General features: G+C 44.0%; 1 protein-coding gene across 1 annotated transcript in view; it reads right to left on the reverse strand.

Annotated features, from left to right (window-relative positions):
- Positions 1-5,103: 5,103 nt before the first annotated feature.
- The window catches only part of LOC103750794 (IgGFc-binding protein), a 56,579-nt gene continuing 48,533 nt past the window's right edge, over positions 5,104-13,149 (reverse strand). The window contains exons 17-19 of the mRNA XM_008854041.2: positions 6,694-7,077; positions 5,386-5,657; positions 5,104-5,268 (exon numbers count right to left, since the gene is read on the reverse strand). Of these exons, the coding sequence (XP_008852263.2) occupies positions 5,259-5,268; positions 5,386-5,657; positions 6,694-7,077 (666 nt within the window). The 3' untranslated portion in view covers positions 5,104-5,258. The remainder of the gene's footprint in view (positions 5,269-5,385; positions 5,658-6,693; positions 7,078-13,149) is intronic.

Below are 13,149 nucleotides of genomic sequence, written 5' to 3' on the forward strand. Positions count from 1 at the left end.
ATTATGGAAATGAAAAGACTTCTAATATTTTACAGAACTCATTCCTCAGCATAGAAATACCACGTTGGTAACTCTTTGGATTATATTGGAATGTTGACTTTATTTTATTTTATTTTTTTGTCTTTTTGAGACAGGGTCTCCCTGTAGCCCTAGCTGGCCTGGAACTCACTACGTAGACCAGGCTGACCTCAGACTCACAGAGATCTGCCTCCCTCTGCCTCCCAAGTGCTGGGACTAAAGGCATGCGCCACCATACCTGGCATTTTTTGGTCTTTTTGAGACAGGGTCTTCCTGTACCCCCAACTGGCCTGGAACTCACTATGTAGACCAGGCTGGCCTTGAACTCACAGAGATTCACCTGCCTGTGTTGGGATTAAAGGTGTGTGCCACCATGCCCATCTTTTAAATTTGTTTAATTAAAAACATTTTGTGTATGTGTGTGTGCATGTATTTAGACTCCCCACCTATACTGTCCAAGAACAACCCCCCCCCGACCGGATTTCATACATTATGCCATATACATTAAAGCCTACTGAGCCAGGTTTCTGTCTCCAAATGTTCCTCAGTGTGAGTTCATACACTGGAACCTGGTCAGCCTATCTAGCATCACTTCCTTAAAGAAACCAACTCTCCCTTCTCCCAGTAGTCACAAGTTGCCAACAGTTTCTCAGCTAAGGTTGAGGCTTCTTCCCTATTTTCCCCCTTCTATGCTGAGTTTTTGTCTGATTTGAGCTTGCATGAGTTTTGTGCCTGCTGTCCCCACTGCTGTAAGTTCATATGGCAACTACCCAACCACCTGGAAAACTATTTCCTTGTGGTCATCCACCTCCCCTGGCTCTTACAGGCTTTTTGCCCCCTCTTTCACAACAATTCCTGGGCCCTGGGTGGCAGAGGTTTGATATAGGTGCCCTCCCCAGGGATAAGCACTCTGTGGTCTCTTCGTCTCTGCACTTTGGCCAGTTGTGGCTTTCTGGGTTAATCACCAAGAAAGGATTCATCTTCTCTCTGCCTCCTGTTCCACTATGTTTCCTGAACGTTAGGTGTGGAGGTTGCATTGTAGATGTGTCACTTAGGGCTGCCTCATAGACACTTCTCCTCTGTGTTTGACCAGTTGTGAAACTCTGTAATAGTCTCCATCTGTTGCAAAAAGAAGCTCTTTTATTTTATTTTATTTTATTTTTTTTTTTCTGACAGGGTCTCTGTAGTCCCAGCCTGCCTGGAAGTCATTATGTGGACCAGGCTGACCTTGATCTCACAGAGATCCACCTGTGTCTGCCTCGCGAAGGCTGGAATGAAAGGCACATGCCACCACACGTGGTGTAAAAAGAAGCTTTTTTTGATGAGTGATGAGAAGTACACTTGCCTGTAAATATAAGAATACATATGTAGAATGCAGTAAAAAATTACATTGGCCTAGGAGTGTGATAAAAGTATTTCTCTAGGATCTATGATCTCTTCATCTGTGTGTATTTGCTATGTTTACAGTCGCACACATGAGTTCCTTTCCAGTGAGTGGGCCTTAAGTTCACTTACACTTAAGTCCTTAAGACAGTTGTTGATTACCCCCAAAATGAAAGTGCCACTACTGCACTAATAGAGATAGTTTGCTGTGCTGGTCATTGCTGTGGTTATTAGGCTTTAAAGCTGGGGTTGCACAATTGATTATCTCTCTTAGCATCTTGCATAGTAGCCTCCAGAACTATGATGCTATACACACACACACACACACACACACACACACACAAAATGTTTCTTTTTCAATAAGCTTTGAACTAATACATTTACCCCTGGTCTTTCACACCACCCAAGCATTATTTATCTCACCTCTCTCCCCCCCCTGTATACCCTCCCTCTTTCCTTCCCAGTTAAAGTGCCCCCATTTCTCCCATTTCCTCCTTGATAACACCTGCCTCCTACTTTCCCTCTCTCTCAAGCTCCTTCTTCCCTCCATGATTCCTTTCCATTTTACTGGTTCCTATGGTTACATCTGGATATATATTTACATAGAAGGATTTGGAGCTAAGATTCACAAATGAGAGAGAACATTTGTCCTTATTTTTCTGAGTCTGTGTTACTTCACTTAATATAACACAGAGATCCATCTTCTTCTGCCTCCTGAGTCCTGGGATTAAAGATGTGTATTTGTAACCATGCCTGGCCTTCTTTTTAAAATTTAATTTTTAATTTTTATTTTATGTATATGAGTGTATTGCCTGCATGTAAGTGCACCCATGTCATGCAATGCAAAGTCAGAAGAGGGCGTTGGGTCCCCTGGAACTAGGGTTATGGATGGTTGTTAGCCACCATGTGGGTGCAGAGGACCCAGGTCCTCTGCAAGAGCACAAGTGCTCTTAAGTGCTGAGCCATCTCTCTAGCCCCAACATCAACAATTTTATTATTGTCATGGTGGCGCATGCCTTTAATTCCAGCACTTGGGAGGCAGAGGCAGGTGAATCTCTGTGAGTTCGAGGCCAGCCTGGTCTACCTAGTGAGTTCCAGGACAGCTGGGGCTACAGGGAGACCCTGTCTCAAAAAGACCAAAATTTTTTTTTATTATTTTTATTTTATGTGTATGAGTGTATTGCCTGCATATATGTGAGTGCACCTGTGTTGTGGAATTCCGCGGAAGTCAGAAGAGGGCTTTGGATTCTCCTGGAACTGGAGTTAAGGACGGTTTATAGCCACTATGTGGGTGCTGGGAATCAAACCTGGGTCCTCTGCAAGATCAGTCATTGCTCTTAACCACTGAGCCATTGCTCCAGCCCTAAATATATTTATTTTAAAAATATTTTATTTATTATTTTTATTTTATGTGTATGAGTGTATTGCTTGCATATGTGTAAGTGCACCCGTGTCATGCAATGCCCACGGAGGTCAGAAGAAGGCGTCAGATACCCCTGGAACTGGAGTTACAGATGGTTGTTAGCCACCATGTGGGTACTGGGAATAGAAACTGGGTTCTCTGCAAGAGCAGTTAGTGCTCTTAACTGCTGAGCCAGAATCTTCTCTCAAGCCCCTAGCTTGAAATTTTTAAAATAAAAATATTAACTCCAGCCAGGGTGTGGTGATGCACACATTTAATCCTAGCACTTCAGAGGCAGAGTCAAGTGGATCTCTGTGAGATCAAGTCCAGCCTAGTCTACTTAGTGAGTTCCAGACTAGCTGAGGCTACAGGGATGCCCTTTCTAAAAAAAAATTAACCAACTGCAAAATACCTTGAAGGTGCTCTTTTCTTGCAGTATATTCAGCCCAGACTTAATTCTTTGTGTAAAAATAAACATACATATCCATTTCATTAGTATGAAAATTTGCTTTCATGTTTAATAAATAGTAAAACTCTACGTATAGCAAAGAATTACTTCATAATAAATTTATTTATGATTATTTTCAGCAAATGTTTGATTTGTGTACCTATTGTGTATACCTACTTGAGATCATATAAAAACATTCTTGGGCAAAAGAGTCATGAGTGGAAAAAGTTGAGAATCCCTGCTTTGACAGTTTGACAGTGCCCTGACAATGCTTAACTGATGTCCCACTGCCCCCAGAGGGAGGTGGGTCCTTCTGATCAGTCACAGTAAGGCCAAGCTGGAGGAAACAAGTTACTGAAGGTGTGTATTCTAGTTCCATTTCTGTTGCTGTGACTAATACCCTGTCAAAAGCCACTTAGGGAGGCAATGGTTTATCTGGCTCACAAGGGTAAATTGCAGTCTACTACTTTGGGGAAGTCAAGGTAGGAGTCCAAGCATAGTCACATGGCATCCACAGTCAAGGGCAGAGAGGGAACAAACACATCCAGGCTTGCTTTCAACTTTTTCTTCTTTTATTCCATTCAATACCCAACTACCTAGAGAATTGTGCTGCCCACAGTGGGCTGGGTCGTCTTACTTCAATTAGCAACTGTGGTGGTTTGAATGAGAATGTCCCCCTGTCTCCTGATTGGCTGGTTCCTCCAATGGGCGGGGCCTGACACGAAGTAGGAAGGGAAGCCAGGAGCCCCCGGTAGAGTGTGCTGAAGACACAGGTGTGACTGTAATAGCCTCAGAGGCCCCAACCTGACACAGATCAGGGAATGATCCATCTTGAAACTGTGTCTTTCCCCAAATTACAGCCCCTTCAGAATCTCAGTTCTGTGTAACCTATTTTCTACCCATCCCTCCTATCCATCTACCTTAGTCTCCTTAATACAAATACTCCAAGATTTCTTCAGACCCAATGATCCATCAAGCTAGTCACCTCTTCACTGTCCCTTAACTTCTTTTTTTTTTTTTTAAAAAAAAACGTTTACTTATTTTTACTTTATGTATATGAGTGTTACATCTGCATATGTGTAACTGCACCCATGTTGTGCAGTGCCCACAGAGAACAGAAGAGGGTGTCAGATCTCCTGGAACTAGAGTTGCAGACAATTGTTAGTCACCATATGGGTGCTGGAATTCGAACCCGGGTCTTTTGGAAGAATAGCCCCCAGTGCTCTTAACTGCTGAGCCATCTCTTCAGCCCCTGTCTTAGCTTCTTAACTTATTTCTTGAACCTATTCCAATCAGGGTTCTACCTATATCACTTCACCAAAATCTCAATAAGGACTAAAACCAATGGTAAATTTTATAGCTCCATCTTATCAATAGTCTCTCCTGATTAATATACCCATTAAACCTGGCTCTAAGAACTCTCCTATGTCCTCCTGGCATCATTGTTGTTCAATGTTTTTCTCCTTGATGGGATTCTAAATCCTCACTCCAACTTTGAGATAAGTCATTCACTCTACTTTATAGATGACAAAACTGAGTCAGAGAGAAATTGAGTAACTTATCAGGATTATAATGACAAAGCCAGAATCTATTCCTCTCCTCTCTCCAACTTCCACTTCCCTCCATCCAATCGTTCATCTTCTCATCCATCCATTCCTTTAATCATCTACTTCTTCTACTTCCAATTTCTCCAATACTTTCCCCATACTTATATCTGTTTCTTGATCTACCCATGTGTCTGTGTGTGCAACCATCCATCTTATTACTCCTAATAAATACTCCTCAGCATCCAGGTCTCCTACAGTGTGGGGAGAAAGCTGGGGGAGACACATGAGATAGACACACCTCCATGCAGCTTGGTTCGAGATGTTTACTCTATGCTCTCAATTTAGCCTCAGTGGCTCAGAGGAAGGAAGGGACAGGGAAGGAGTGCACAGGTCATCCTTCAATCACTTAACCTCCAGGATGGGGGCAGGTCTTTAAGTCTTCATTGCCAATGATGACTGATCAGTTGTAACTGCAAGAAACAGACACTTAGCACCCCATCCTGCAGACTCAGCACCCACCCAAACGACCCCTTTCCCATGAGGATGCAGCTGTCCCAGCCCCAAGGCTTCCATCCTCCATCCCTCACCATGGGGAGAAGTCCTGTGCTCTCCACTTCTCAATCACTGTCTTTCCCCAGGATCCAAGCATATCATTGGCCTGGTCCCCATCAAAGTTTCCACAGGCCCCACACAGTCTGCCAGTATGGTCATTGCTGACCATTATAGCCAGCTCCCCATCAGTGCCAAGCCACATCTGGATCCCTGCTTTATGGTGGAGGAGCATGGAGCCATCAGGTGCCTGCTTCACAGACACAGATGTTAACACACTGGCTGGGATATCCACTCGGAGACCATTTACCTGGTGGAGGGGGCAAGCAAATGGAGAAGTGAGGACATGGTGACAGAATAGCTTCAGCGGGGATTACCAGGGTGGAGTCCTTGAATGAAATAATGAGTTCAAGCAAAGAGGTAGGTGCTGAAAGAGATGGATCCCTGAAGAGGACAGCTATATGGAGAGACAGGCAGGTGGGAAGGCAGCTGGACAGGTGGGAAGGCAGCTGGGCAAGTGGGAAGACAGGGGAAGGCAGCTGGGGACGTGTGTTCTCACATAGCTCACTGAGCACACTTATGCCCACTGCAATGATACTCCAAATTAACTTATTCATATTTCCAGAGTCTTCCTGTTTAATAGTTAGACTGTCAGTGGATGAAAGGATAGAGAGTGAGTGGATAAAAGGATGGATCAATGACTTCCCACAACATTCCAAGGTCAGGGGAAAAGCCCTATGGACCAGACAGATATCAAACAAATGAACAAAGCTGGGTTCAACTTTCAGGGTCTAGTTTTCAAAATAAAATGTCAATTTATTATGTCCTGTTTATACATCTTCTCCCTTTGCAATTTTACTTTGTATCTTCTTACTGCAATAATTCTTACCTATCTCTGCAACCATATGCTGAATCCTCCTAGGGAATCATGGAACCTGGGAATAGACATGGGGAATCTGACACTTTATTTGATGCCAGCCCGACCAATATAGCAATTCATGCCCAGGACCACGAGTGGGCATATGGTCCAAACTAGTCCAGTGTGATGCACTCCTGGGACTTTTTCCCTTAATTTCTTTTCTTGGTCCTTTTGAGACAAGGTCTCCTTGTAGAGACCAGGAACTGGCCAGGAACTCACTATGTAGACCAGGCTGGCCATGAACTCACAGAGATCCTCCTCCCTCTGCCTCCCGAGTGTTGGGATTAAAGGCATATGCCACCACACCTGCTGTATTGGGATGAAGAAGATGGACAGAAGGCAACCAGGTAGCCAGGAATGTAGGCCACTGTGTCAGGAGGAAGGAAACTCCAAGGAAGGGTTACCTGCCCTCTGTGCCCAGACTTACCCACACGGCCTTGCTTGGGGTCAGAGTCACCATCCCATCTCGGAAGAAGATGTGGACCTCACCCACAGTCTTATCTTGGCCATTGCAGCTCTGGACATCAGCAACCATGCGGTACCAGGGCAGGGTATTCTGGAGTCCTGGGCATCGGGAAGAAAGTTCATAGATGCCAGGAGAGCTGATGGCATTGAGGGCTCCATCAAAAGTGGTGAGGTTGGCACCCACAGAGAGTGAGCAGAGACCCCCAGCCGGCCAGCAGTCCTGGACTCCTGCTTGGATCTCACAGACACGGCCAAATGGGCAGCCAGCTGCCTGGCATGTCAGGCCAGTACTTGCTGAGCAGAAACAGCGCTTACTGCAGTCTGAGGTCAGTAGTGAGGAGTTCACCTGTGCACAGAAAGAGCCAGGTGATAGATGATGTACATTCACTAGAGAGAAATGACAGCAGGCTCCCAGTATATCCCTTACCCAGGTATCTGGGATGGCTTTCAGACTATGCTTTGTCAATAAAACAGCAGGAGCCAGGCAGTGCCAGATTCATATTCACTAGCCCTGACAGTCCATTCCATTTGTACCCTGTCTCTGTCTTAGAACTCTGCCCAACTACTATGAGAACAAGCCTGGGCTAGCCCACTGGATAATGGGTGACTTCATGGCACAGAGAAAATGATCCTAGCTCAGGGCACTTGCTATGGTTTGGAGATGGCTTGTCGCCCAGAACTATGCAGGAGTTTGGGTTCTAAATTTGAAATTTCATTTAACTATAGTATTTAGAAGTAGAGACTCTGTTTATATCAGCAGAGCATAAATGATCCCAGAAACTCTTTGAAAACTAGTACCATCTATGGCATGTGACTTATAGCTGAAAGGGAACCTAAGAATGAACGGCTGTTGGGGGGGCACATAACTGCCTGGAACAACAGTGAAGCAGAAGGGACACTGAGCATGTGCAACAAGCACTATCCCCCACAAGGAGGCCAAATAAGCTGGGACTTTATCATACCAGTAATAACCGGTCTATCTTCAAAAGCATAAAAAGTAAAACATAATTATTTTAGAAAAAAAGTTGTCTGGTTTTGTTACACAAGAAGCCTGGCTATGCAGAAACTTGTTACATAAGTAGTTGTGAAGGGTAAAAACACAAGGTAGTGGATATCACCATGTTTTGTAAAGGAAAAACCAATGGTCTCTGATAACACTGAATATGTATATTAAAAGGACAAAAAGACTCAGAGTGAAATAAACGATAGCATCTTCTTTTATTCACTGACTTATTCAAGTGAAAAACAGAGTAAGCATAGCCTCTGGGAGGTGAGTGCATCACTAAAGTCACTAAGTTGGAGTCTCCATAATTGAAGCCTTGTAGCTCATTCAGGAGACACAGACCACATGTTGACAGATGCACACACATGTTTCTGCCGTTATATCATGTGGTCAAGAAGGGCTCACCAGAGCTTGGACTTCCAGTTTCCTAAACTGTAACTATGAGCTATAGAAACCCCCCTTATCGATAAAGTAGCCTTCCTCAGGTATTGTCTTACAGTGATGAAAAGCTACTGTACTATATCAGGCACCCCTCAGCTGATCTACTAGATGCCTACAAATAAGCTCAGAGGACAGCAAAACTTTCAGCCTGTGCTGATTAGTTTTTGTCAACTCGACATAAACTAGAGAGAGTCACTGAGAAGAGGGAACCTCAACTGAGGACTTTCCTCTATTTGAATGGCCTGTGGCCATGTTTCTGAGGCATTTTCTTAATTGTTAGTTGATATAGAAGGACCCAGCCCACTGTGGGCTGTGCCATCCCTAGGCAGGCGGGCCTGGGTTGTATAAAAGGTAGCTGAGCAAGCCAAGGGAAAAAGCCAGTGAGCAGAGCCTCCATGGTCTTTGCTTCAACTCCTGCCTCCAGGTTTCTGCCCTGTTGGCATTCCTGCCTTGGCTTCCCACCGTGGTGGACTGTGATTGGGACATGCAAGCCAAATAAACCTTGTCCTCTCCAAGTTGGTTTTGGTCAGTATTTTATCACAGCAGCAGAAACCAAATTAGAACAGAAATTGGTGCCAGAGAATGGGATACAGCTGTGACGAACCTGACCATGTGGCTTTTGGGGGAGGATTATGGAAGAATTTTGATTTGAGATGGAAAAGTCTTTGAATGCTTGGAGCTCAATGGGCTAGTCTGTGGGAGCTTGGAAGGTAAGAGGACTGAGAGAAACGCAGGTGATGGAGTCCTGGTTTGAGAAGTATCAGAGGGAAAGTTGAAAGTCCCTCAAAGACTCTATTAGGACTGTTCTTGTGACATTTTTAATTACGCACTTGACTTCTGGTCAGCTGAGGCTGAAGAATCAGCTGTGATTAACAAGAGACCAGCACTAATAAAGTGAAATCCTACCTTTACTGGGATAATCAATGCTTGGAAATGGCTGAAAAATCATACCTGGGGGGCTAGAGAGATAGCTCAGCAGTTAAGAGCTCTGGCTGCTCTTGCAGAAGACCCTGAGTTCAATTCCCAGCACCCACGTGGTAGCTAACGACCACTCATAACTCCAGTTTCAGGGGATCTGACAACTTCTGACCTCCACGGGCATTGCATGACATGGTGGTACCTATACACATCAGGCAATACATCCATATACATAAAATAAAAATCATCTTTGATTAATAAGATATTAGTATCATTGAGGTAAAATCTTCTGGGAAGCATTTTTGAAGGGTCACCACACAGAAGACGTAGATGGGGTCCAAGGCTATATCTTAATCTGGAAGCTGAACTTAGTGATATGTAAGAGTCTCCCACATGGTACTGGTATTGGTCATATGAATACTGCAAAACTGAAGGGGTTATAGAGAGAAGCTGAGGCTTGGCACCATGAGAGGCCGGGAGGGGCCACCCTCAATTGCAGTGGAGGCCCCAGGATCCTGGAGATGCCTTTGAAGTATAAGATGAAATAAACTCTTTCCTCCCCAAGTTGGTTTTGGTCAGTGTTTTATCACAGAAACAAAAAGCAAAGCACAGCCCAAACTGCAGCCATAGAATTATAAACTTAAAAACAGCTAACTTAAGGTAATACATTTTATAGTGATTTGTTAATATATTAATTATTTTAATGTATGTATTAATATAACACAGCAAAAGCTACCTGATAGAGGTAGGAATGGGTACTGGGGACACCCTAGAATCCTGGTACCCATGGCCTAGAACAAATGGCCCTCAAAATGCCTTTCCATGAATTGAACTCTGTTTCTCCTCTCATCAGCAGCCTTCTTTACTTCCTTTTAAATCTCCAAAACCCTTAATGCTTTTGCCCTGGGCTCAGTCTACAGGCCTTTTGCTCATCTGGCTCCATTTACAATCTGGTAATTTCATGCACAAAAAACAGTGTCTGATCCTCATGAGGGCCCTAGGCCAGAAAGCTAGTGACTGTACTGTAATAACTTGTAAAATCTGGATAAAATCAATAGATAATAATATTAAATCAACATTAATTTCCTGGTTTTGATTATTTATATGTCATATAAATGAATTTCCTGAGAAAAGGGAACTGAGTTGATAAGCACCCTGGTCTTTGAAGTCAAGAGAAGCAGACTTTTCTCCACTGTTTAGCCAACACAGCAGGCTTCCCCTTTGATCTCTAAAGGGGGTGGGCTTTAACAGTCCCACTCTCCTGCTTCCCCCTGCCCAACTTAAAAAAAATATATCTTCCCGCCTTCTGCACCCCCTAGAAGCCTGCCCCTTAAAAAGACCCCAGCTCACAACCCGGGCAGACATTTTCCTTGTCCAGAAGGGACTCTGTCCCATGTGTTCCTTTGCTAATAAACTCTATTCCAATGGAGTTTTATCTGTGTCCTGGTGCTTTCTCTGGATCAACCGGATTCATCCACAGGCTACTTTATCTATCAGATGGTGCCAAAACCTGGTTCTTACTTCAAGGGACCCACCTGGACTTCTCAACGCCACTAACTTGGCTTTCAGGTACATTCCCACCCTTCTTTTCTCTCCTCCTCTCCCCAGCCCTCTGCTTTGCTTTCACCTTTTTCTGGCTCTCCTCACTGGGGAACACACTCTGCCTTGCTTATGTCTTCTTTTGATCTTCTTTACCATTGATCTTGTCACTCCCAGACAGCACCGGTCTCTGTGATGGAGCTGCTTCATCCATTCGCTACCTCAGTTCCCCCGTGCCCTGCTCGCCACCAGCATCTCGCCCCCTCCCCACTCCTTTGCCATGGGCCTGGATGGTCTGCTGTCTTCCATCCTTTTTTCCTGTCTTTATCCTCTTCCATTGCCTCTCTTCCTCACTTTACTCGGGATGATTTCTGATACCGTTCAAACCAACACATACAAATGCTCTGGATCCTTCTCCTCTCTCTCCCCCTCCCATACTGAAGCTTTCTACTCCCCAAGTGCCTGACAGCCTGCCGCGTGTCTGATTTCCCATGCAGGCTCTAAACCTACATGACCCCAAGGCTTTTTTTGTCCCTCCAGCTATTCACCCCCTCCAGGCAGCTGCCAAGATGGCCAGCTTGCTTGCCCTGGGGATTTTTTCTTTAACATTCTAATAAAATGATAAAAGTTTCCAACTGGATCCATTCTTAAATTCTCTTATAAATGTAAGAACCCTTTAGGGGACCCTTTCTCCCCATTTTGATGCAACTAGCCTAAACCAGCTGGGCAACATTGCTAGAGTATTTAAAGAATTTCAGGTGGCTTGCCCCATTGCCAAATGGAAAATGTTTTAAAAAAGCCTTTTTTCTTCTCCTAAACTTTTCCTCAAGCAAAGGGGCTCGAAATTTTGATCTTAGGCCCTCTTGGGCATCAAGCAACTGGTGCTCAGGTGCCTACTTTTCTAACTAGACCTAACCATTTTAAATTTCACTATACATAAATGGTCACAGGCACTGCTCAGGTGAGTCATATGCTTTTAGAGCAAGAACCACTGATTTATATGCCCTGTTCCTTCTGCTGCCCTCATGAGTTTCCTTTCCAGCACAGGTTGTGTCTAGAAATTAAGAGACCCTGAGAACTTGGCTTTACATTCACAGGTACAATGGTTGGTGAGAAACATGGAATCCTTTGATTTGCTTTTCTATTTAGGTCATATATATTTATATCTTTATCTATCTATCTATCTATCTATCTATCTATCTATCTATCTATCTATCTATCTATCTGAGGGTACTTTCTTCTTTTATATCAAGCCCAACTCTACTGGTACCAGGGGTGCCTAGGATTCTCTTGTAATTTATTTTTGTTTTCGTTTCTTGATGATGTCATAAAATAAATAATACATTTCTAGTTCAGAGTAAGGGAATAATGCCAGATTACACAATGGGAGCTTAAATTTTAACATTGTTTAGGGCCTGTTTCTAAAGGGGATTGCTTTGAGTTTTAACTTTTTCTTTGGTACATTTACTGTTTTTAAAAGATGATTGTTTTAAGTTTTACATTGTTTGACATATTTATGGATATTTTAAAAGGAATTGTTTCTAGGTTTTGACATTGTTCGCATGACATCTTTATCTGGTAATATTAAAATATTATTTTGGATTTTAACATCTTTTATATGGTATTTGCTAATTTCTAAAAATGACTATTTTAAATTCTTACTGTTTTACATAGTATATTTGTTACTTTCTAAAGGGAACTTTAGTTTTTCTAGCCATTTGCCTTCAAGGTGCAAAGGGAACTGACACTTTGTGATGAACCACATGGAAATTTGCTGTACTCCAGGGCCAAACCCTTACAAGAAACAAGCTACCACCAACACATAGTTACAATGAGAGGTAAAAAGTAATAGTCTACTTGAGTGAGAGGTTTGAGATGCCACCTCTACTGGTCTTAACTCCTCCCCTTTCTACATCGTGATTCTAAACCTGTTTTTCTCTGGAATAGAGCTATTTCCCTCTCTGACGCTCAGATGCTCTATGTTTGCTTATGTTCCTGCCCCATTATTCCTTGAGTGCTGTGCTGGATAGCTTTAGTGTCAACTTGACACACCTGGGTTGAGGGAGCCTCAATCGGGGAATCGCCTCTATTGGGCTGGCCTGTGGCCATGTCTGAAGGGCATCTTCTTGATGAGTGATGTGGGAGGGCCCAGCCCACTGTGGGTGGTGCCACCCCTGGGCAGGTGGGCCTGTGTTGCATAAGAAAGCAGGCTGAGCAGGGGCCAAGGGAGCAAGCCTGTAAGCAGCGTTCCTCCATGGCCTGTGCTCCAGCTCCTGCCTCCAGGTTCCTGCCCTGAGTTCCTACCTTGGGCTCCCTGATGAACTGCGTGCGACCTGGGAGATATAAGACAAATAAACCCTTTCCTCCCCAAGTTGGTACTGGTCAGAGTGTTTTGTCACAGCAATGAAGAACAAACTAGGACAGAGTTTGGTACCAGGAGTGGGGTATTGCTGTGACAGACCTGACCGTGTTTCGAGGAGGACTGCGGAAGTGTTTGGAACTTTGGGCTGGAAGAGC

The sequence above is a fragment of the Nannospalax galili genome, unplaced genomic scaffold, assembly GCF_000622305.1.
Source record: "Nannospalax galili isolate Female #2095 unplaced genomic scaffold, S.galili_v1.0 scaffold886, whole genome shotgun sequence".
In the NCBI taxonomy this organism is placed as follows: Eukaryota; Metazoa; Chordata; class Mammalia; order Rodentia; family Spalacidae; genus Nannospalax; species Nannospalax galili.